This window comes from Oncorhynchus tshawytscha, linkage group LG33 (assembly GCF_018296145.1).
Source record: "Oncorhynchus tshawytscha isolate Ot180627B linkage group LG33, Otsh_v2.0, whole genome shotgun sequence".
Classification (NCBI taxonomy): domain Eukaryota; kingdom Metazoa; phylum Chordata; class Actinopteri; order Salmoniformes; family Salmonidae; genus Oncorhynchus; species Oncorhynchus tshawytscha.
In genome coordinates, this window is record NC_056461.1 from 29,782,140 (window position 1) to 29,808,084 (window position 25,945).

Sequence of the window (25,945 nt, forward strand, 5' to 3'; positions counted from 1 at the left end):
CCCAATGGTCACACTGACAGAGCTCCTGAGTTCCTCTGTGAAGAAACTTCCAGATCGACACCCATCTCTGCAGCATTCCACCAATCAGGCCTTAATGGTAGAGTGGCCAGACGGCGGCTACTCCTCAGTAAAAGGCACATGACAGCCTGCTTGGAGTTTGCCAAAAGGCACCTAAAGACTCTCAGACCATGAGAAGGAAGATTCTCTGGTCTGAAGAAACCAAGACCGAACTCTTTTGCCTGAATGCCAAGCGTCACGTCTGGAGGAAACCTGGCACCATCCCTATGGTGAAGTATGGTGGTGGCAGCATCATGCTGTGGGGATGTTTTTTAGCAGTAGAGACTGGGAGACTAGTCAGGATCGAGGGAAAGATGAACGGAGCAAAGTACAGAAGTCCTTAATGAAAACCTGCTCAGGACCTCAGCCTAGGGCAAAGGTTCACCTTCCAACAGGACAATGACCCTAAGCACGCAGCCAAGCCAATGCAGGAGTGGCTTCGGGACACGTCTCTGAATGTCCTTGAGTGGCACAGCCAGACCCTGGACTTGAACCTGATCAAACATCTCTGGAGAGACCTGAAAATACCTGTGCTGCAACGCTACCCATGCAACCTGACAGAGCTTGAGAGGTTCTGCAGAGAGGAATGGGAGAAACTCCCCAAATACAGATGTGCCAAGTTTGTATCGTCATACCCAAGAAGACGCGAGGCTGTAATCACTGCCAAAGGTGCTTCAACAAAGTACTGAGTAAAGGGTCTGAATACTTACACTACCGTTCAAACGTTTGGGGTCACTTAGAAATGTCCTTGTTTTTGACAGAAATGTTATAATAACATCAAATTGATCAGAAATACAGTCAACGTCAACAGTGAAGAGGCGACTCTGGGATGTGGGCTTCTAGGCAGAGTTCCTCTGTCCGCTGTCTGTGTTCTTTTGCCCATCTTAATCTTTTCTTTTTATTGGCCAGTCTAAATATGGCTTTTTCTTTGCAACTCTTTTTCTTTGCAACTCTGCCTAGAAGGCCAGCATCCCGGAGTCACCTCTTTACTGTTGATGTTGAGACTGGTGTTTTGCGGGTAATATTTAAGGAAGCTGCCAGTTAAGGACTTGTGAGGCGTCTGTTTCTCAAACTAGACACTCTAATGTACTTGTCCTCTTACTTTTCACCGGGGCCTCCCACTCCTTTCTATTCTGGTTAGAGCCAGTTTGGTCTGTTCTGTGAAGGGAGTAGTACACAGCAGTGTACGAGATCTTCAGTTTCTTGGCAATTTCTTGCATGGAATAGCCTTCATTTCTCAGAACAAGAATAGACGGATGCGTTTCAGAAGAAAGTACTTTGTTTCTGGACATTTTGAGCCTGTAATCAAACCCACAAATGCTGATGCTCCAGATACTCAACTAGTCTAAAGAAGGCCAGTTTTATTGCTTCTTTAATCAGACAACAGTTTTCAGCTGTGCTAACATAATTGCAAAAGGGTTTTCTAATGATCAATTAGACTTTTTAAAATGATCATGTTGAATTAGCTAACACAACATGCCATTGGAACACAGGAGTCATGGTTGCTGATAATGGGCCTCTGTACGCCTATGTAGATATTCCATAAAAAATCTGCCGTTTCCAGCTACAATAGTCATTTACAACATTAACAATGTCTACACTGTAATTCTGATCAATTTGATGTTATTTTAATGGACAAAAAATGTGCTTTTCTTTGAAAAAGGACATTTCTAAGTGACCCCAAACTTTTGAACGACAGTGTATGTAAATGTGATATTTCAGTTAAAATGTTTTGTCATTATGGGGTACTGTGTGTAGGTTGATGAGGGGAAAACTTATTTTATCAAGTTTAGAATAAGGCTATAACCTAACAAAATATAGAAAAAGTCAAAGGGTCTGAATACTTTCCAAAGGCACGTCATTCATAACACAGCTAAATCAGCCTCACAGTCGCAGCCAGTATATGGTCTTCTTCTCTGACAAATAGCTTTAAGCAGAAGGGGTGGGAACTAAACATTTCCTTTAGACCAGGCCTGGGCAGTTCCAGCCCTTGGGGGGCTGATTGGTGTCACTCTTTTCCCCCATCCCTAAACACTACCTTTAGACAGAGCTCCAGAGGCTAGTTTTACAGAAATCAGTTATTTCTTCAAATGTAGCCCACTGGGCAAAAACTAGTTAAATCAATATTGTTTCCACATCATTTCAACAAAATAATTTAATGTGATGACTTTAAATCAATGTGGAAAACTGATTGGATTTGCAAAAAGTAATCAACTTAAGGGAATTTCATATTTTTTTCCACACAACTTTTAACCTAAATCAAATGTCATGGTGCCATTAAAAAAAAAAAGATTTCACATTGAATTCATGTTAGTTGACAACTCAACCAAAAGTAAATCAAAACTAGATGTTGATGTCTGTGGGGAGTGTCTGTCTCAGGAGACCTCTATGTTTGAACAGCTGATGCAGGAAAGCAAATTGACAGGATATCCATACTTATATTTGGTTGTATATGTGAAGATACTGTGAGACTGAGTTGTCAATGCTGTTGCTGCTGTAAAGAACTAACACCCAATTAAAGTATTCCTGCTGGGTTGTTAACCTCCCTCTCTCCAGATGAGGGGCAAAGCAAGTCAATCATTTTCTCCTGCTGTGGTGGTGATTGCTGAGACCATAGGCACTCATACACCCCTAGCAGCAGGCACTCATATACCCCTAGCAATAGGCACTCATACACCCCTAGCAGCATTCATACACCCCTAGCAATAGGCACTCATACACCCCTAGCAGCATTCATACACCCCTAGCAGCACTCATACATCCCTAGCAGCACTCATACACCCCTAGCAGCATTCATACACCCCTAGCAGCACTCATACACCCCAAGCAGCACTCATACACCCCTAGCAATAGGCACTCATACGCCCCTAGCAGCACTCATACACCCCTAGCAGCGATAGGCACTCATACGCCCCTAGCGATAGGCACTCATACACCCCTAGCAATAGGTACTCATACGCCCTAGCAGCACTCATACACCCCTAGCAGCATAGGCACTCATACACCCCTAGCAGCGATAGGCACTCATACGCCCCTAGCGATAGGCACTCACACACCCCTAGCAATAGGCACTCATACGCCCCTAGCAGCAGGCACACGCCCTAGCGATAGGCACTCATACACCCCTAGCAATAGGCACTCATACGCCCGAGCAAAAGGCACTCATACACCCCAAGCAAAAGGCACTCATAATACACCCCTAGCAATAGGCACTCATACACCCCTAGCAACACGCATACACCCCTAGCAATAGGCACTCATACACCCCTAGCAGCACTCATACACCCCTAGCAGCACTCATACACCCCTAGCAACACGCATACACCCCTAGCAATAGGCACTCATACACCCCTAGCAGCACTCATACACCCCTAGCAGCACTAATACACTTACAACAGTTTTATTGCTAGTTTTACAGAAATCAGTTATTTCTTCAAATGTAGCCCACTGGGCAAAAACTAGTTAAATCAATATTGTTTCCACATCATTTCAACAAAATAATTTAATGTGATGACTTTAAATCAATGTGGAAAACTGATTGGATTTGCAAAAAGTAATCAACTTAAGGGAATTTCATATTTTTTCCACACAACTTTTAACCTAAATCAAATGTCATGGTGCCATTAAAAAAAAAAAAGATTTCACATTGAATTCATGTTAGTTGACAACTCAACCAAAAGTAAATCAAAACTAGATGTTGATGTCTGTGGGGAGTGTCTGTCTCAGGAGACCTCTATGTTTGAACAGCTGATGCAGGAAAGCAAATTGACAGGATATCCATACTTATATTTGGTTGTATATGTGAAGATACTGTGAGACTGAGTTGTCAATGCTGTTGCTGCTGTAAAGAACTAACACCCAATTAAAGTATTCCTGCTGGGTTGTTAACCTCCCTCTCTCCAGATGAGGGGCAAAGCAAGTCAATCATTTTCTCCTGCTGTGGTGGTGATTGCTGAGACCATAGGCACTCATACACCCCTAGCAGCAGGCACTCATATACCCCTAGCAATAGGCACTCATACACCCCTAGCAGCATTCATACACCCCTAGCAGCATTCATACACCCCTAGCAGCACTCATACATCCCTAGCAGCACTCATACACCCCTAGCAGCATTCATACACCCCTAGCAGCACTCATACACCCCAAGCAGCACTCATACACCCCTAGCAATAGGCACTCATACGCCCCTAGCGATAGGCACTCATACACCCCTAGCAATAGGTACTCATACGCCCCTAGCAGCACTCATACACCCCTAGCAGCGATAGGCACTCATACACCCCTAGCGATAGGCACTCACACGCCCCTAGCAATAGGCACTCATACGCCCCTAGCAGCAGGCACTCATACGCCCCTAGCGATAGGCACTCATACACCCCTAGCAATAGGCACTCATACGCCCGAGCAAAAGGCACTCATACACCCCAAGCAAAAGGCACTCATAATACACCCCTAGCAATAGGCACTCATACACCCCTAGCAACACGCATACACCCCTAGCAATAGGCACTCATACACCCCTAGCAGCACTCATACACCCCTAGCAGCACTCATACACCCCTAGCAACACGCATACACCCCTAGCAATAGGCACTCATACACCCCTAGCAGCACTCATACACCCCTAGCAGCACTAATACACTTACAACAGTTTTATTGCTACCTCTCCATTTGAATGTAGACAGCTGGTTTCAATCTTATACTGCCACTCTGTACTTCTCTCTGTCAGTAATTTTTTTTACAGAGGTGAGAACTAGTAAATGAACTTGTCCAGCGTCTCATAATGTGTGCCAAATCTACAGGTTGCTGCAATGAGTTGTTTATTCAGAATCATTCATGATGGTTATTAAGACTTCACAGGGCAGATTCAGACTTGACTGTCCTGGCCACAGGCATAACATAGTATGTTTCCCATAATTTATACCAGGAAGATTTAGGAAGAGCATCAATGAGAACTGTGTGTCTTCCCATTCCTTCCTCTCAATCATAGTAACTGTTGATTAAAAGTAAGAGTTATTGCTCCAGGTTTAGGAACAGCACAAAGCTGGAAGAGACTCTTCACAGGGCAGATTCAGACTTGACTATTCTGGCCATAGGCATTACATAGTATCTTTTCCACAATTTATACTAATAGGATTTAGGAAGAGCACCAAAGAGAACTGTGTGTCTTCCCATTCCTCCCCTTCAATCATAGTAACTGAGAAAAAGACATTTCATGAGATGAATTGACACTTTAATTGACACTTTGAGACGGTGGTGTAGCCTTGAAATTGAGATTCACAATATTGAACTTTGTAAAAACAAAAAAAGTGACTTTTCCGCTAACAAAACATATATCACCCTTGACAAAGAGTCAACCGTCGAAAGTACTGTCTCTACCCTGTAGGCCTACTTATAAACCAAACTATTTGGATAAACAAAAGCTACTATCACTGAGTTTAGCTATGCAGTCCTGTTTCTGTACAGAGGGCTGTGCTGGTTTAGAGTACCAACTGTGGATGGCAGTTTCTAAAGACACAAGCCAAATAGGAATTAGATCTCTCTGCAATTGACCTCGAGATAGTGTTTATTGTTCCAAACACATACGGCTGGTATTAGGAATTTGAGACAAAGGTCTTGGATCCATTTTCACTGCAGGAGTGTGTGTTTTTCAATGCCTTTGTTTTGTGATTGGAGACATCACATCACACTCTCCATGGTGCCAGTCTGGTCTGGTTCCCATAGTCTGTTGCCAAACTTCTTGTCACAAAACTCTTATCAAACACACACCGTACACATTTACCAAAGCCAATCAAATTTGTATTTTATTTTATCAATAGCGTGTATTTTAAATACAATACAAATAGGATATGACATTAAAAACACACTTTTCATTCACAGCCACCACTGACTACAGTCACACGTTTTGTACAATACAGTATATGCATGGGCTTTACATTTCAGTCTTTTGTCTTCCTTCTCATGTCAGGGCGTTTCTTCCCAGTTACGTCATCGTCATCTCGGAGAGATGCAGGGTCACTTGCAATAAATATCCATGTCAGATAATCTAAAAATTATTTAATTTTATGGAATGAATTTTTTTTTTTCATTTTAACAGCCACACTTAATGAATCTGAGGCAATGTCAATAATGTCCATGATTCAGACCATGACCTGCAGTATCTAGACGACTGCATCGTTGTGTGCTTCATTGTATGTTCCCTGGTCTGACGATGGAGAGCCTCGCGGCCTATCAGGAGAATTCATAAAAAAACATTCCCCTAATTCTAGCCTCCATCTACCGGCTTTACATTGCAAACACACCGCCTCGTTTCCACCATACAGTTACAGTACATTGACCCTAGAGTTTGTCACCAGTCCTGGTAACACCAGTCCTGGTAACACCAGTCCTGGTAACACCAGTGCTGGTAACACCAGTGCTGGTAACACCAGCTTTGTCAGTTCCACTCCCCTGACCTCATGTGGTTGGGTATGCACTGGCAGACGTAGTGGCTGTAGTAGAAGCCTGTTGGACAGCTGTTGTGTGGCTTTCTGCAGGGCAGCCGGTAACAGCTTGGTGTAGGGGAAGAGAAACAGACAGAACTGTTGGTTTTACGCAATGTAATGTAGTTTCAATATAACTGTGGGCTGCGTGCATGACCCTGCGTGTGTAGGCTACTTATGCGCGTGCGTGTAATCTGGGACCAATCCCCATAGCCTTAATGATTCTTTCCAGTGTTCAAAAAAAATCTCTTGCTGGAGAGGGGAATTCTGTGCTTACTGGAAAATCTTGTTTCTCCATTCCAAAGAAATGTGTCAGGTGCCTTGCCTCAGCTTCATGTTAAGGGAAGTAAGCAGGATATGAATTCTCACGCTAGAGTTGTACTTCTTATGTAAGTCTTGTTACTATCGGGAAGTGTTTTGTAATATTTCTGTAGTTATCGTTACGTTTAACAGATGTGTAGAACTGTGAACTATGTGGATTTGAACTATGTGGATTCCACTGAAATGTGTATTGCTCATTATACCCATTCAGTATTTAACATTATAGCATACAGTATTTAACATTATAGCATACAGTATTTAACATTATAGCATACAGTATTTAACATGATAACATTCAGTATTTAAGATTATAACGGGGATGGTTCGAGCCCTCAATGCTGATTGGCTGAAAGACGTGGTATATCAGACCATGTGGGTATGACAAAAAAATACTTTTTACTGTTCTAATTACATTGGTAACCAGTTTATAATAGCGTTGCGTCGTGCCTAAGAACAGCCCTTAGCCGTGGTATATTGGCGATATACCACACCACCTCAGGTCTTATTGCTTAATTATACCATACAGTATTTAACATTATACCATACAGTATTTAACATCATACCATTCAGTATTTAAAGCTGCAATATGTAACTTTCTGGGCAACCTGACCAAATTTACATAGAAATGTGAGTTATAGATCTGTAATTCTTATTGAAAGCAAGTCTAAGAAGCAGTAGATCTGTTCTATGTGCTCTATTTCTATGCATCCCATTATTAAGTTGAGTTTTTGTGTCTTTTACTTTCGGTTTTGTACACCAGCTTCAAATAGCTGAAAATACTATATTTTTGGTTATTCAAAATACACTGTCCTCGGTTGCAACACTCACTACGAGTTCCAAACTGCCTCTGGAAGCAATGTCAGCACAAGAACTGTCCGTCGGGAGCTTCATGAAATGGGTTTCCATGGCCGAGCAGCTGCAGACAAGCCTAAGATCACCATGTGCAATGCTAAGTGTTGGCTGGAATGGTGTAAAGCTCGCCGCCATTGGACTCTGGAGCAGTGGAAGCGCGTTCTCTGGAGTGATGAATCGCGCTGCACCATCTGGCAGATGCCAGGAGAACGCTCTCTGCCCGAATGCATAGTGTCAACTGTTAAGTTTGGTGGAAGAGGAATAATGGTCTGTGGCTGTTTTTCATGGTTCAGGCTAGGCCCCTTAATTCCAGTGAAGGGATATCTTAACGCTACAGCATAAAAGGACATTCTTGACGATTCTGTGCTTCCAACTTTGTGACAACAGTTTGGGGAAGACCCTTTCCTGTTTCAGCATTACAATGCAATGTGAATGGGGTGAGGTCCATACAGAAATGATTTGTTTAGATCGGTGTGGAAGAACTTGACTGGCCTGCACAGAGCCCTGACCTCAACACCATCGAACACCTTTGGAATGAATTAGAATGCCAACCTCGAGCCAGGCCTAATCACTCAACATCAGAGCCCTGACCTCACAAATTCTCCTGTGGCTGAATGGAAGTCCCCGCAGCAATGTTCCAACATCCAGTGGAAAGCCTTCCCAGAAGAGTGGAGTCTGTTATAGCAGCAATGTTCCAACATCTAGTGGAAAGCCTTCCCAGAAGAGTGGAGGCTGTTATAGCAACAATGTTCCAACATCTAGTGGAAAGCCTTCTCAGAAGAGTGGAGGCTGTTATAGCAGCAATGTTCCAACATCTAGTGGAAAGTCTTCCCAGAAAAGTGGAGGCTGTAATAGCAGCAAACTAACCCCATATTAATGCCCATGATTTTGGAACGAGATATTCGACGAGCAGGTGTCCATATACTATTAGTCCAGGTCGCAATTGTAAATGAGAACTTGTTCTCAACTGGCCTACCTGGTGAAAAAAAAAAAATGTGGTGTATATTTCACAGCGGTTTAGATGTTGTGTTTTGCTCTTTTCAAATAAAAATAACTGTACCTGTAACAGTAATAGCTTTTTGTTCCCACGCTGTCCGATCCAACTTAGGTCAAACAACACATATTATTACCTTGGCCACCGTGACAGCATCATAGTTCTGGGAATAGTACTCGGGGAGGTTCTATAAAGGTCTATGGGGACATCCAGCATCATATGAAATGCCTTCTGTGTTAGATTCTATTTCTTACCTGCAGTTGTGTGCGTTGAACCTCTTGCCCTCTAGCAGGCAGGTCTGAGGGCTATCCCTGCACTGGCACAGGCACGTCTCTGGGTTGAGAGGCTGGCTACGGGGGCACTCTGACCGGCACACACAGCCACACAGCTCTGGGTCCCAGCGTTGGTTGGGAGGGCAGGTCCCCGGGGCGGGCTGGTCCTCACAGAGACACTCACAGGACGCCTGGTCTAGACGCCAGCCCGGCCCACAGCTGGCCTCTGTCAGACCGTTCTCACACACACACTCACAGCTGTCCTCGTCCAGGACTTTGTTGGGGCCACACAGCGCCAGCAAGGCCGACTCCAGGGGTTCTGAACCAGATGGTGGAGAGGAGAGGTGCTATTGAGTGTCCCTTATTGACAGACGGCATGTGGTTTAGTACATGTCACTTCAATGTATATCTTCCTAATTTGCCAACTCTCTGACCTATGAGGTATCTCTGGGTGTTGGCGAACAGAAACGACTGTACTGGGGTTGTATGGGTATGGAGTTAGTTTAATTTACCCAGCTCTCTCTCGGAGAAGAAGCTTGTGTCCATGGGAACACACAGGCAGCTGGTGGGGTCCCAGACCAGTCCTGTACTGCAGGGAACATCTGGCGGAGAACACCTGCAGAGGGAAGCAGGGACACACAGGCCAGGATCAGATCGGAGGTCTTTTCTTGGCTTAGGGGGACTGCTTGGCTACTCTCACAAAGCATTCCTGTGAAGGGGCTGGACACCATGGGCGGCATGTGGCTCCTCCCTGTGAGAGGGAAGTGAATCTGGCTCTCCTCCCTGCTGGCCTTGGCCTGGCAGATAGCCTACACACAGCAGTCAAGAGCAGTTAGGCTGGACACAGGGAGAGGAGAGCAGGGGGAAACATGGCCTCTTCCACATGGCTTCAGTTCAAAGGCAAATGCACACTCAAAGCACTTTTGACCAAATATCTGATGATCTAGCTCATTCCCTTGCATCGTCACACCCTTGTTGTTGTCCACATCAGATAGGATCAGATGGAATGTTTCAGTATCCTTGTCTAAAGTCAGACAGCTATATTGTTACATTGTACCTTCTCACATTTTTTTTTTTTTTGTAATTTAGAGAGTTAAGTGCCTTGCTCAAGGGCATATGGACAGCATTTTCACCTAGATTGCTTGGGGATTCGAACCAGCGACCTTTTGGTTACTGGCCCAAAGCACTTAGCCGCTAGGCTACCTACCTAAAAGATGTTGTTCAACATGAACCAAATGGTATTGCTATTGAAAACGGTATTGCTATTGAAAACGGTATTGCTATTGAAAATGGTATTGCTTAATAATAATTGTGTGTGTGTCCACATTGTATCTCGATCTGCAGGGGCAGATGTTGCGTCTCGAAGGTGACTACTCCTCACTACTCACTCACACGGTGAGGTGGGCTGCAGCAGCCCTCCTGATGACGGAGTGCTGGGGCCTCTTGGACAGACACTCACAGGATGTGTGGTTGACGAACGCCACCATCACCACAGAATGTTCACGGTGAGTCATCTCCAGCAGCTGAGTCCACAGGAGAAACAACACCGTGTCAATGACTGGCATTCAGATTTGGGCTCTACCTTATATCCTTTCTTACTGTATACTATGAAACGACAACTCACTTAAATAGATATGTTGAAACATGTTAATAGACTGTCCTTACTAATGTTATTACAGTTTAAGAGCAACTTTACTTGAGTGTCAGCATTGTTGAACATTTTGAATGATATCTAGTTTGTCCTCTGTTGCTCACCGTCTTGTTGCTGTAAGTATGGCTGGTGTTGGTGCAGTACAGACCCTCGTGGGTACAGCAGCCCCCACAGCGGTGCACAGACACACAGCGAGGCATGTAGAAGTGACGGGTGCTCTCTGGGTACTCTTTAGACACCTCCAGACACACCTCCCGAGGACTGCACATGGTACGCTGGATCTCCTCCAGAATAACTGGGGATGAATGGAGGAACAGCAACAGACAGGTTATCAGGGACGAATTGAGGAACAGCAACAGACAGGTTATCAGGGACGAATGGAGGAACAGCAACAGACAGGTAATCAGGGATGAATGGAGGAACAGCAACAGACAGGTTATCAGGGACGAATGGAGGAATGGCAACAGACAGGTTATCAGGGACGAATGGAGGAACGGCAACAGACAGGTAATCAGGGACGAATGGAGGAACAGCAACAGACAGGTTATCAGGGACGAATGGAGGAACAGCAACAGACAGGTTATCAGGGACGAATGGCGGAACAGCAACAGACAGGTAATCAGGGACGAATGGAGGAACAGCAACAGACAGGTTATCAGGGACGAATGGAGGAACAGCAACAGACAGGTTATCAGGGACGAATGGAGGAACAGCAACAGACAGGTTATCAGGGATATAAAGTATATCCTGACTGATATGGAATACAATAGAACATCCGGAACATTCTGTTCTTGACCATCTTAAGTCACCCTGCTAATAATGCTGCTGCATTAGGATTAGGCTATGTTGCTTGGTTGGTTGCAACATCCAACGACATTGTACCCACACCTACAGTTAGAGTTTTGTAATGGTTCATTTCCTTTTGGAAAGCCCATTCCAATAATCACAGGGCCACACTGCCACAAACTAAGCCACATTATGAGAGATGTCATTTGATGAAGGATTGAATTCATCAAATCATTTCCTTTTTAGTGCAATCTCTGTTGTCAGATGACCACCATAATTATGTGCAATTTGCCTCGGTAACTAATTCAATATGGCCTCCTTCTGACTGGCACTGGTCGTGGTCAATTTTCCAGCATGAGTGGTTTCTTTCGAAGCGCTTTAGTCACTAGGTCTGATTGGTTTCTTTAGAAGAGTTCTAGTCACTGGATCTGATTTCCTTTCTTTGAATTGTTTCTGGGATCATTTCATAGAGGTTGGGGATGATCAATGAAAGGTAGGGGCCTCTTTAACTGTTAGGAAAATGAAAGTCCTTTCTTTATCCTTTTAACAAAGACACCCATTTGTGGGTTTGGGGAAAGACAAATGGGGTTACCACACAAAATTCTGCACCCTGTGGGATGGGAAGACAACTTTCTTTCTCTATTGGTGTAGGCTGTTATTAGGGCCAATTAACTGAAGAGCCTTACCGTCAAAGGTGCCGTCGTCAGACTTGTACAGTGCCCCCTCCCTGGGCTTGCCCCAGGCCCAGACGTCGTCTTCAGGATGGAGAGGAGTGGAGGTGCGCTGGGTTTTCCTACGTAGGCAATGCTGCACCAGACTGTACTCTGGGTACAACAGCTCCACCAGCTCGTCCACATTGGACACTGTGTCTAAATCACTGAGTCCCTCCCCAACCAGCGGGGCCTATCGAGGAACAAAATGAACAGATTTATATATTTGATCTAACAAAATTCAATCAAAATCAATTCAGTTGATTGCAATATACTATGTACACATTAATTGAGTGTCTCAACTGAGTTTATTGAGTGTCTCAAGAGAGTTTATTGAGTGTCTCAAGAGAGTTTATTGAGTGTCTCAAGAGAGTTTATTGAGTGTCTCAAGAGAGTTTATTGTGTGTCTCAAGAGAGTTCATTGAGTGTCTCAACAGAGTTCATGGAGTGTCTCAACAGAGTTTATTGAGTATCTCAACAGAGTGTATTGAGTATCTCAACAGAGTTTATCGGGGCAGCAGGTAGCCTAGTGGTTAGAGCGTTGGGCCAGCAACTGAAAAGATGCTGGATTGAATCCCCGAGCTGACAAGGTAAAAATCTGTCGTTCTGCCAAGGTAGTTAACCCACTGTTCCCTGGTAGGCCATCATTGTAAATAAGAATTTGTGGCTTGCCTAGTTAAATAAAAGTTACATATATATGTATATATAATCAATAAATATACACTGCTCAAAAAAATAAAGGGAACACTAAAATAACACATCCTAGATCTGAATGAATTAAATATTCTTATTAAATACTTTTTTCTTTACATAGTTGAATGTGCTGACAACAAAATCACACAAAAATTATCAATGGAAATCAAATGTATCAACCCATGGAGGTCTGGTTTTGGAGTCACACTCAAAATTAAAGTGGAAAACCACACTACAGGCTGATCCAACTTTGATGTAATGTCCTTAAAACAAGTCAAAATGAGGCTCAGTAGTGTGTGTGGCCTCCACGTGCCTGTAGACCTCCCTACAACGCCTGGGCATGCTCCTGATGAGGTGGCGGATGGTCTCCTGAGGGATCTCCTCCCAGATCTGGACTAAAGCATCTGCCAACTCCTGGACAGTCTGTGGTGCAACGTGGCGTTGGTGGATGGAGCGAGACATGATGTCCCAGATGTGCTCAATTGGATTCAGGTCTGGGGAACGGGCGGGCCAGTCCATAGCATCAATGCCTTCCTCTTGCAGGAACTGCTAACACACTCCAGCCACATGAGGTCTAGCATTGTCTTGCATTTGGAGGAACCCAGGGCCAACTGCACCAGCATATGGTCTCACAAGGGGTCTCAGGATCTCATCTCGGTACCAAATGGCAGTCAGGCTACCTCTGGCGAGCACATGGAGGGTTGTGCGGCCCCCCCAAAGAAATGCCACCCCACACCATGACTGACCCACCGCCAAACCGGTCATGCTGGAGGATGTTGCAGGCAGCAGAACGTTTTCCATGGCGTCTCCAGACTCTGTCACGTCTGTCACGTGCTCAGTGTGAACCTGCTTTCATCTGTGAAGAGCACAGGGCGCCAGTGGCGAATTTGCCAATCTTGGTGTTCTCTGGCAAATGCCAAACGTCCTGCACGGTGTTGGGCTGTAAGCACAACCCCCACCTGTGGACGTCGGGCCCTCATACCACCCTCATGGAGTCTGTTTCTGACCGTTTGAGCAGACACATGCACATTTGTGGCCTGCTGGAGGTCAGCACAAAGGCGGAGGTAGTGGTCCTGCTGCTGGGTTGTTGCCCTCCTACGGCCTCCTCCACATCTCCTGATGTACTGGCCTGTCTCCTGGTAGCGCCTCCATGCTCTGGACACTACGCTGACAGACACAGCAAACCTTCTTGCCACAGCTCGCATTGATGTGCCATCCTGGATGAGCTGCACTACCTGAGCCACTTGTGTGGGTTGTAGACTCCGTCTCATGCTACCACTAGAGTGAAAGCACCGCCAGCATTCAAAAGTGACCAAAACATCAGCCAGGAAGCATAGGAACTGAGAAGTGATCTGTGGTCTCCACCTGCAGAACCACTCCTTTATTGGGGGTGTCTTGCTAATTGCCTATAATTTCCACCTGTTGTCTATTCCATTTGCACAACAGCATGTGAAATTTATTGTCAATCAGTGTTGCTTCCTAAGTGGGCAGTTTGATTTCACAGAAGTGTGATTGACTTGGAGTTACATTGTGTTGTTTAAGTGTTCCCTTTTTTTGAGCAGTGTATATATTTATATATTTAATATCAACAGAGTTTGAGCATCTCAACAGAGTTTGAGTATCTTAACAGAGTGTATTGAGTTTCACAACATACACTACCGTTCAAAAATTTGGGGTCACTTAGAAATGTCCTTCGTTTTGAATGAAAAGCAATTTTTTTTTGTCCATTAAAATAACATCAACTTGATAAGAAATACAGTGTAGACATTGTTAATGTTGTAAATGACTATTGTAGCTGGAAACGGCAGATTTTTAATGGAATATCTACATAGGCGTACAGAGGCCCATTATCAGCAACCATCACTCCTGTGTTCCATTGACATGTTGTGTTAGCTAATCCAAGTTTATCATTTTAATAGGCTAATTGATCATTAGACCACACTTTTGTAATTATGTTAGCACAGCTGAAAACTGTTGTTCTGATTAAAGAAGAAATCAAACTGGCAGCTTCATTTAATAGTACCCGCAAAACACCAGTCTCAACGTCAACAGTGATGCTAGCTTTCTAGACAGAGTTGCAAGGAAAAAGCCATATCGCAGACTGGCCAATAAAAAGAAAAGATTAAGATGGGCAAAACAACACAGACACTGGACAGAGGAACTCTTCCTAGAAGGCCAGCATCCCGGAGTCATCTCTTCACTGTTGACTGGTTGAGACTGGTGTTTTGCGTGTACTATTTAATGAAGCTGCCAGTTGAGGACTTGTGAGGGGTCGGTTTCTCAAACTAGACACTCTAATCCACTTGTCCTCTTTCTCAGTTGTGCCCCGGGGCCTCCCACTCCTCTTTCTATTCTGGTTAGAGCCAGTTTGCTCTGTTCTGTGAAGGGAGTAGTACACAGCGTTGTATGAGATCTTCAGTTTCTTGGCAACTCTGCTTCAGATACTCACCTAGTCTAAAGAAGGCCAGTTTTATTGCTTCTTTAAATCAGCACAACAGTTTTCAGCTGTGCTAACATAATTGCAAAAGGGTTTTCTAATGATCAATTAGCCTTTTAAAATTATTAACTTGGATTAGCTAACACAACGTGCCATTGGAACACAGGAGTGATGGTGGCTGTTAATGGGCCTCCAGCTACAATAGTCATTTACAACATTAACAATGTCTAGACTGCGGATCAATTTGATGTTATTTTAATGGACAAAAAAAAGGCTTTTCTTTCAAAAACAAGGACATTTCTAAGTGACCCCAAACTTTTGAACGGTAGTGTACACATGAGTTTGATTAGGAGAATACAATTTATTAAGTCAGAATCAGAAATGTCCATATTGCAATCCATCCCTAGGGCATCACTGTAACATTATCACTGTCTGCCTCAGAGATCAACACCCACCAAGCAGCCTGGGTGCTACCTTGTCATTCTGGAAACAAATGCTGTTGTTGTATCTATCCGAGTTGGTAAAGCTAGACTGGCACTTTGGCAGCGACACCATGGAAACTGAGCCAGTATGGGGAAACTAAGCAATGGAAGATCATATTTTTTCCAATGAGATTAGCCAAGTTCTTTCTTAGAGATAAGGAACAAGGTTATTATGTCTGTTATAATCAAAGTTCTGCGTATTCCGATGGATGCCTTGAGTTCACTATTGGTAAATATATGTATGTAAGTATTTATACAGTACCAGTCAAAAGTTTGGATACCTACTCATTCCAGGGTTTTTCTTTATTGTTACTATTTTCTACATTGTAGAATAATAGTGAAGACATTAAAACTATAAAATAACACATATGGAATCATGTAGTAACCAAAAAAGTGTTAAACAAATATAAATATATTTTATATTTGAGATTCTTCAAACAGCCACCATTTGCCTTGATGACAGCTTTACACACTCTTGGCATTCTCTCAACCAACTTCATAAGGAATGCTTTTCCAACAGTCTTGAAGGAGTTCCCACATATGATGAGCACTTGTTGGCTGCTTTTCCTTTACTCTGCGGTCTAACTCATCTCAAACCATCTCAGTTGGATTGAGTTCGGGTGGTTGTGGAGGCCAGGTCATCTGATGCAGCACTCCATCACTCTTATTTTTGGTCAAACAGCCCTTACACAGCCTGGAGGTGTGTTTTGGGTCAATGTCTTGTTGGAAAATAAATGATAGTACCACTAAGCACAAACCAGATGGGATGGCGTATCGCTGCAGAATGCTGTGGTAGCCATGCTGGTTAAGTGTGCCTTGAATTCTAAATAAATCACAGACATTGTCACCAGCAAAGCACCATCACACCTCCTCCATGCTTTACGATGGGAAATGCACATGCGGAGATCATCCGTTCACCCATACCCCGTCTCACAAAGACACACAAGGCACTGCAACCTACATGATCTGACATAGTCTTCAGAGTGAATGTTTATCATCACACCCAACCTATTGTCAGTTTACCTCACTATTGTTATAATGTAGCCACAGCTCTGAATGGCTCTTGAGTGGAATGTAACCATCAAAAGTCACTTTGCTTGTGTTTCAAACAAATCCTCACTGGACTCTATTATCGAAATTGACAATCCCTCAATCCCTCTCTCCATTCAACCTTTTCAATGGTAGACATGTCTGTCTAAAGGTGTGGCCTACCACCCTCAACAGGGGAAATAGACATGCACATTAAGAGTTATTCATTCATTTTACCTTCAATGACACACAATGTAGCCACAGAGGAGGGGATTGTATTGCCAAATAAAGACACACCCACTGTAGTGAAACCAACAACTACGCCCTGAGTAACGAGTGTGGGAAACTGCCTGTCTTGTCTGTTTATTGAACGATTGAGATTGCTTTAGTCAACAAACTGATTGTTAACAAACAGATTTAGTCAACAAAAAGATTTAGTCAACAAACGGATTTAGTCAGCAAACTGAATGTGGTCAACAAAGTGATGTAGTCAACAAAGTGATGTAGTCAACAAACTGAATTAGTCAACAAACTGAATTAGTCAACAAAGTGATGTAGTCAACAAACTGAATTAGTCAACAAACTGATGTGGTCATCAAACTGATGTGGTCAACAAACTGATGTGGTCATCAAACTGATGTGGTCATCAAACTGATGTGGTCAACAAACTGATGTGGTCATCAAACTGATGTGGTCAACAAACTGATGTGGTCATCAAACTGATGTGGTCATCAAACTGATGTAGTCAACAAACTGATGTGGTCATCAAACTGATGTGGTCAACAAACTGATGTGGTCATCAAACTGATGTGGTCATCAAACTGATGTAGTCAACAAACTGAATTAGTCAACAAACTGATGTGGTCAACAAACTGATGTGGTCAACAAACTGAATTAGTCAACTAACTGATGTGGTCAACAAACTGATGTAGTCAACAAACTGAATTAGTCAACAAACTGATGTAGTCAACAACACTAGTCTAATACTTTCACAGGCCTATTTCTGAACTGAAATCAGAGTTCTGTGCATAATAAACGTTCACCATGCAGAAAAAGCATTAATCTGGGGAATTGTTATCTGTCCCGTTAATGTACAATATGACACATAATTCAAGAGCAGAAACCTGTTGTTAGTTACTCACCTTGGTTTCCTCCTCGCCTGGGTAATACTCATCATAGTCAAATCCATGAGTGAGATTTGTGACATTGAGAATCCATACGGCTAAAGATAACATCCACATAGTGTGTCGATGATGAAAGGGGGAGCAGGTGGAGGGGGAGATGATGAAGGATCAGCTAATGCACCACAGTTGAACTCTCACCCCACAGAGCACAAGGATTTCCTCTTTCCTTAGCCAGGAACTGACCTTGAGTGTGGATACGATGAGCCCCGTAGAGGGTGGATACGATGAGCCCCGTAGAGTGTGGATACGATGAGCCCCGTAGAGTGTGGATACGATGAGCCCCGTAGAGTGCCTTTCAAACACACCATTTCCCCCCCAGGAAGGATTTTCTTTCACTTCATACAGCATGTATCATTGTGTTCTTTCCAAGTGTTTCCACAACCTCTGCCATCGAGTTTCCCTCGGAAGGCTTTGTATTTGGATCAGATTCTTTGTAGATTAGGTTAATCAGAAAAGAGGTGTAGAGATTGAGAGGCCAGATCTCATAGACGTCCTGTAGGTCCAGATGTGGTGAGTGCAGTATGTCTCCTGTGAAGCTGGAGTACAGAGGAGGTGAGGGGAGACACGTGTGACAGCAGACAGGCTCCCTCAGCAGTGTACTCCCCTCTCTCTCTCTCTCTCTCTCTCTCTCTCTCTCTCTATTTTGGGAGGAGCTGCCACCGCCTCTCCAGACTGGGAGTTAGCGTTTGTGTGGGTGTGTGCCTTGAGTACGCTTTTTAAGGTGCTATATTTTCCATATCTGTAATCTCTATATGTTTGAACACTCACTCTGTATATTTCCCTATAACATGCTGAGGCAATGTCGTCCTCTCTTATCACCTGGCCTCCTGCCTCTCAGGCGGGTCTACTGTACTGCTCTGTATAGATCACCTAGCCTCCTGCCTCTCAGGCTGGTCTACTGTATAGAGCACCTGGCCTCATGCCTCTCAGGCCGGTCTACTGTACTGCTCTGTATAGATCACCTGGCCTCCTGCCTCTCAGGCCGGTCTACTGTACTGCTCTGTATAGAGGGGAGAAGCGGAAGCAGTCATTCTATGATTCAATGCTATAAAAAACAGCACATACTTAACTGCATGATGTCCCTATGGCTATAAGCTGTATGATCGTCTACTATCCTCCTCGACGCTCCCATCGCCAACAGGCCACAGTAAACTTCAGATATGTCTTGCCTGTCTTCGTAAATCACTGATGTTTCGACATCACCCTATTAGGTTTTACCCTTGATCTGTACCTTTCACTCTATTTCAGCATTTCCTTGGGTGTCAGTGTTGTCATGGTGATCTGTGGAGTGAATATTCCTACAACAACGTCTCTTTTGGATGATTGAGCTACAGAAATAGTTGAACAGTAATAGGGCTGTTTATGAGTTAGTATGCTGTATGAAACCATTTTCAACATTTTTGGTCCTCTGGTATTAACGCAATGCTCTTTAATCAATTTCTCAATGCAATGTAAGAGTTGATGCAATCCCACATCCTACTTGTTGAACGCTTGAGTCCCCCTAGTGTACAACTGCTGTACATCCGTCATCATGCGTCATGCTGCTGGCGCAGGGACAGCCAGTCAGGCTGCCAGCCACCAAGGCAGCCAGGCAGCGAGCACAGCTCAGCTCTGACCAGCCAGTTAAATAAAGGTAAAAAATAAAATAAAGTCAGCAGCTGGTCATTGTATACTGTAAGCTCAGCAGCTCTATTGGGACAATAAAGATTTGTCCAGTTTGTAGAATTGACAATATGGCAAATAGTGATGATGTGCTCTTCCCTCAGCCACCTACCTCTCTTTTCTCCACATGTTGAACACCACATGGTATGGTGAATGTAAAATTAGATGAATACAAATCCTGTTTTTAATGTGGCACAGAGTGCTGTAGGTGGATTTTCCAGTGCACAGTAGCAGGTCTTGTCAGTGCATATCTTAGATATCTGTGTGCAGTAAATCTCTTACAATCGGGGACGTGTTGGAGCTTGCACCTAACGCAACTCAGAAATGTGAACTCTCCTATGAGACAAAGACTAAGGTGTGAAGGAAGGGGAATTCCAATATGGCTGAAATGGTAACAATAAAATAGGTAATAAAATCTACACTGCTAACGTTAGAGTCTGAGAACGAACAAGAGATTTCAAATGGAGAGATGGATGAATCCATATTTAAGGATGTGCCAAAGCATAATGTGGATGTACCTGTTTTATAAACTACACATTGATAGATGCAACAGATCTTTGTAGATTCTCTTAACAGATGTGATCTGATGACAACAAAGTGTTGACAGTCAACAGATGGAGAAGCACCAGTTTTATTCTGCCAAATAGAAGACAAAGATAACTAAGTGTCATCTCAGTTCGTACAGACCAACTTGGACTCAGAGGTAGATGTAACATTGTAAATGTAAATACAGCCACTCCGATTAGTATGATATGTTACATTTCGTATAGTATGTATTAATTTGTGGATGTCCATCATCTATTTCGTATGATATGTTACAAATTACAATTTGTATAATATGTTAAGAATTTGCAAAATGTATGATATGTTACAAATCCCAATTTGTTGTGGCTAACGTCAGCTAGGTCGCTATACATTTACTATGTCATGTCTAGTTTATGAGACCAGGCTGTGTAGACAGACAAAGGCTGCAGGTGAGACATGAGAACAAGGTGGAAGGAAGCTATACAGATCTATGCTAAGATCCAGTAAATCTCTGTGATGAGACAGGCAGACAGCTCCCAGGAACCTCCTCCGGCTCTGGATTTACTGGCAGGAAACTCAGTGGAATGTTGTTTCTTCCACCTACACTGTAGACCATGGCCTGGGGCCCTCAATGTGTTCATAGAAAAACATTAACGTAAACCCACACACCACCAATGCAATAGGACCTAGAGTAGTACGGATCCATGTTCCCGTATGTACTCATTAGAGATGGATGATTCAGATTTCAGATGAAAATTCTGAAAGGGAAGTCATTATTTGGCTTTATTTTTAAATGCGACCCGTCACAGGAAGCTAGGCGTATGCCGCACGTCACTTCTTCACGGAAGGGGTATTTTAATATATATTTTTTAAATTATATTATTATTTAATTTTTTTGGCAGAAAGGCCTTCTGGAACATGTGAACTTTCATGTGCCTTAAAAATAAAGTTGTATTCCATCTGTAAATATGAAATAAAAATAGTTCAATTATGAGCCTAGTTGGTTTAGCCATGGAAAAATACAGGAACCTTCCAGGTAGCCATGAGTTAATGGATGGGCTGGACATGCTGCGAGATGAGTTTTTATTGGTCTGCCATATAGCATGCTCTGTCTATAACGTGAGCTGTTCAGTATTGTATGTGTTGATATTCCTTTCTGACACAGCGTTTATGAAAGATATAACGTTAGCCATCAATAACTACAAAAGTGTTTCTACTTTGGTCAACAACATTGATGCCCTGAATTTAGCAGGCGCTATCGACAGATCAGTTGGAAAAAGTTGTTGGGTTACTTTCTGCACAAGCCACGGTCAGTGTTAACCGGAGTGACTTGACACAACGCTGGCCAAACAAGACATAGCTACAAACAAAACGGAGTTAAATGGTTCCAGTCTGCTGTGAAGCGTTCATCCATGTAGAGTGCATTCGGAAAGTATTCAGACCACTTGACTTTTACACATTTTGTTACGTTACAGCCTTACAGTGGAGCAAAAAAGTATTTAGTCAGCCACCAATTGTGCAAGTTCTCCCACTTGAAAAGATGAGAGAGGCCTGTAATTTTCATCATAGGTACACTTCAACTATGACAGACAAAATGAGGGAAAAAAATCCAGAAAATCACATTGTAGGATTTTAATGAATTCATTTAAAAATTATGGTGGAAAATAAGTATTTGGTCAATAACAAAAGTTTATCTCAATACTTTGTTATATACCCTTTGTTGGCAATGACAGAGGTCAAACATTTTCTGTAAGTCTTCACAAGGTTTTCACACACTGTTGCTGGTATTTTGGCCCATTCCTCCATGCAGATATCCTCTAGAGCAGTGATGTTTTGGGGCTGTTGCTGGGCATCACGGACTTTCAACTCCCTCCAAAGATTTTCTATGGGGTTGAGATCTGGAGACGGGCTAGGCCACTCCAGGACCTTGAAATGCTTCTTACGAAGCCACTCCTTCGTTGCCCGGGCGGTGTGTTTGGGATCATTGTCATGCTGAAAGACCCAGCCACGTTTCATCTTCAATGCCCTTGCTGATGGTAGGCTTTGTTACTTTGGTCCCAGCTCTCTGCAGGTCATTCACTAGATCCCCCAATGTGGTTCTGGGACTTTTGCTCACCGTTCTTGTGATCATTTTGACCCCACAGGGTGAGATCTTGCGTGGAGCCCCAGATCGAGGGAGATTATCAGTGGTCTTGTATGTCTTCCATTTCCTAATAATTGCTCCCACAGTTGATTTCTTCAAACCAAGCTGCTTACCTATTGCAGATTCAGTCTTCCCAGCCTGGTGCAGGTCTACAATTTTGTTTCTGGTGTCCTTTGACAGCTCTTTTGTCTTGGCCCTAGTGGAGTTTGGAGTGTGACTGTTTGAGGTTGTGGACAGGTGTCTTTTATATTGATAACAAGTTCAAACAGGTGCCATTAATACAGGTAACAAGTGGAGGACAGAGAAGCCTCTTAAAGAAGAAGTTACAGGTCTGTGAGAGCCAGAAATCTTGCTTGTTTGTAGGTGACCAAATACTTATTTTCCACCATAATTTGCAAATAAATTCATTAAAAATCCTACAAAGTGATTTTCTGGATTTCTTTTCTCATTTTGTCTGTCATAGTTGAAGTGTACCTATGATGAAAATGACAGGCCTCTCTCATCTTTTTAAGTGGGAGAACTTGCACAATTGGTGGCTGACTAAATACTTTTTTGCCCCGCTGTATCTGGTATTGTCCGAAAGATTAAATTCTTGTTAATCTAACTGCACTTTCCAATTTACAGTAGCTATTACAGTGAAAGAATACCATGCTATTGTTTGAGGAGAGTGCACAGTTTTGAACATGAAAAGTTATTAATAAAAAAATTAAGCACTTTTGGGCAGTCTTGGTACAAAATTCTGAACAGAATGCAATGTTTCATAGGATCAGTCTAAAACTTTGCACATATATTGCTGCCATCTAGTGTCTAAAATCTAAATTGCACATGGGCTGGAATGATACATTATGTGTTATATTCTCCTACATTCCTTGCACATTTCCACAAACTTCGAAGTGTTTCAAATGGTACCAAGAATATGAATATCCTTGCTTCAGGGCCTGAGCTACAGACAGTTAGATTTGGGTATGTCATTTTAGGCAAAAATTGGAAAAAGTGGCCAATCATAAAGAAATTATTTTTAAAGTTTGGATTTCCGCAGGTAGTGTAATCGGAACAAATTTAGAATTTCATGTCAAAGGTTATTCCAGCAAGTGCTACAATAGTTGGATGTAACCCATTGCCCCTATTGTACCTATCACCCAGTCTCAAGGTGCTCTTGAGAGATTTCATCAGACTTTGAAGTCCATGTTAAGAGCTTACTGCTTTGAGTTGGAGAAGTACTGGGAGGAAGGGGTCCCTCTTGTGCTGTTTGCATCAGAAGGCTGATCAGGAATCTCTCGGTTTTCTTTCAAATTATTTCGTGTTTGGACCTCATGCCAGAGGTCCTTTGAGCTTTCTGAGATAAAGGTTGTTGCAGGGCGACACAAACACAAAAACAAACCTGTTGGAGCATGTTAGCGCTTTTCAATAAAGATTGCAATGTGCCTGTGAAGGCGCAAACGGAAGTTTGGTATGATCAAATGGCCTGAAAACGCACTTTCGGTGTGGGTGACCCAGTCCTGGTTTTGTTGCCCGTTCTGGGGTCACCGTCGCAATCTCGCTTTTCAGGCCCTTACCCCATAGTGAAAAAAAATGGTAATCTGGATTACATCATCGCCACACTGGAGCGGAGGAAGAAACGAATGGCTGGGTTATGTCAACATGTTGCAACCGTACTTCACCCGGTACGATTGGACAGAGAAGACGGTGGAAACCGGTAATGATGTTCTACCTGTAGCCACTGCTGTTCAGGCTGTGTAAGGGCTGTTTGACCAAGAAGGAGAGTGATGGAGTGCTCCATCAGATGACCTGGCCTCCACAATCACCCGACCTCAACCCAATTGGGATGGTTTGGGATGAGTTGGACCGCAGAGAGAAGGAAAAGCAGCCAACAAGTGCTCAGCATATGTGGGAACTCCTTCAAGACTGTTGGAAAATAATTCCAGGTGAAGCTGGTTGAAAGAAGGGCAAGAGTGTGCAAAGCTGTCATCAAGGCAAAGGATGTCTTTGAAGTACTTTGAAGAATCTCAATATATTTATATTTGTTTAACACTTTTTTGGTTACTACATGATTCCATATGTGTTATTGCATAGTTTTGATATCTTCACTACTTTTCTACAATGTAGAAAATAGTACAAATAAAGAAAAACCCTTGAATGAGTAGGTGTGTCCAAACTTTTGACTGGTACTATTTATATATATAAATACAAATGTGGCTGTTTTTCTGTTATTTAAGTGTTGACAGACAGTAGACACCACGATTATGCTGGAAATGGCGACACATTTAAATTGAGAATATTCTGAAATGGAAGTTGTTTTCTGTTGGTTGTGGGTCGCACCAATTGCTGTCACCTCTTTAGTCAGTATGGGTTACACCTGTGCTGGCTTGTCATGTATTTAGTCAGAATGTGTTTCACCTTTAGTTGGCTCTCCCTATTTGATTTCTAGACAAACAATCCTTATTCTATTTTCGATTTTGCTCCACTATTTCTTTTACTTCCTGTCTTTAAGTTTGGTGTGGGTTTTAATTTTGTTTGCCTGTTCTTGGGAAAATTTTGTGGGTACTCATGGTGGGTGTATTTTAGGCCCTAGTTGCTTTTGCTAGTCAACTTTCTGTGGACACTCCTACGAGTGTCTTCCAGAACCCCTCCTAAAACCCCATCTGTTTCGTTTTGGTTGTGGTTACTGACTCTTTGTTAGTTCCCCCTTCTCTTCGAGTGACATTATTTGGTTTTCTTGCTGGGGAACATAACATTAGTCAAAAGTTATTATCAGGTTAGTCTAAAGGTAGTCTCAGGTTAGTCTGAAGTTAGTTTTAAGATATTATCAGGTTAGACTCATGTTAGTCTCAGGTTAGTCTCATGTTAGTAAAAAGTTAGTCTAAAGTTAGTCTAACGTTAGTCTCAGGTTAGCCTCAAGTCATTATCAGGTCAGTCTCAGATTAATCTAAAGTTATTATCAGGGTAGTCTCAGTTTAGTCTAATTTTAGTCTCAAGTTAGTCCCAGGTTAGTCTCATGTTAGTCCCAGGTTAGTCTCAATTTAGTCCAATGTTAATCTAAGGTTAGTCTCAGGTTAGTCTAAAGTTATCAGGTTAGTCTCAGGTTAGTCTATAGTTATTATCAGGTTAGTCTAAAGTTGTTATCAGGCTCATGTTCGTCTCAAGTTAGTCTAAAGTTGTTATCAGGTTAGTCTAAAGTTGTTATCAGGTTAGTCTCATGTTCGTCTCAAGTTAGTCTAAAGTTGTTATCAGGTTAGTCTAAAGTTGTTATCAGGTTAGTCTCATGTTCGTCTCAAGTTAGTCTAAAGTTGTTATCAGGTTAGTCTAAAGTTAACGATGTAATAGAATAGGAAATAAGAGTAATATCTCACAGTGAGAGGATGTTGGTGAGGATCAATCTGTGAGAAGTTGCATGCAACCTTTAGCCTCGCAAGCAGCCTGATCTCGCGAGCTAACATGAATGTTCGCTGAATGGATAACGGGAATCAGTCTGGTAATTATGAGGCTACGTCACCTTAGGCAACATATTGAGATGTAGCTGGGTGGCTAGTTTCTTAGAACTCTGTTAAATTGTGTGCAATGGTGCTGCTCCCTAGTGGCATAAACAGTCATATACCGTTAATGGTTATAGTAGGGCAACTGTTCATAAAAGATCAGCATAAATTACAGTTATTCGTCAGTGG

General features: G+C 42.9%; 1 protein-coding gene across 2 annotated transcripts; it reads right to left on the minus strand.

Annotated features, from left to right (window-relative positions):
* Positions 1-5,837: 5,837 nt before the first annotated feature.
* On the minus strand, positions 5,838-18,562 carry LOC112231122 (vascular endothelial growth factor C). Of its 2 annotated transcripts, none has more exons than XM_024397688.2 (7): positions 18,137-18,562; positions 12,105-12,321; positions 10,737-10,927; positions 10,374-10,504; positions 9,494-9,597; positions 8,964-9,300; positions 5,838-6,611 (listed from the first exon to the last, which is right to left on the minus strand). In XM_024397688.2, the coding sequence occupies exons 1-7, from the start codon at positions 18,299-18,301 to the stop codon at positions 6,497-6,499; spliced, it is 1,260 nt and encodes a 419-aa protein (XP_024253456.2). In that variant the 5' UTR covers positions 18,302-18,562; the 3' UTR covers positions 5,838-6,496. The 2 variants fall into 2 exon arrangements, with proteins under 2 accessions (XP_024253456.2, XP_024253458.1); XM_024397690.2 differs by having other exon boundaries at positions 17,912-18,275.
* Positions 18,563-25,945: the final 7,383 nt, after the last annotated feature.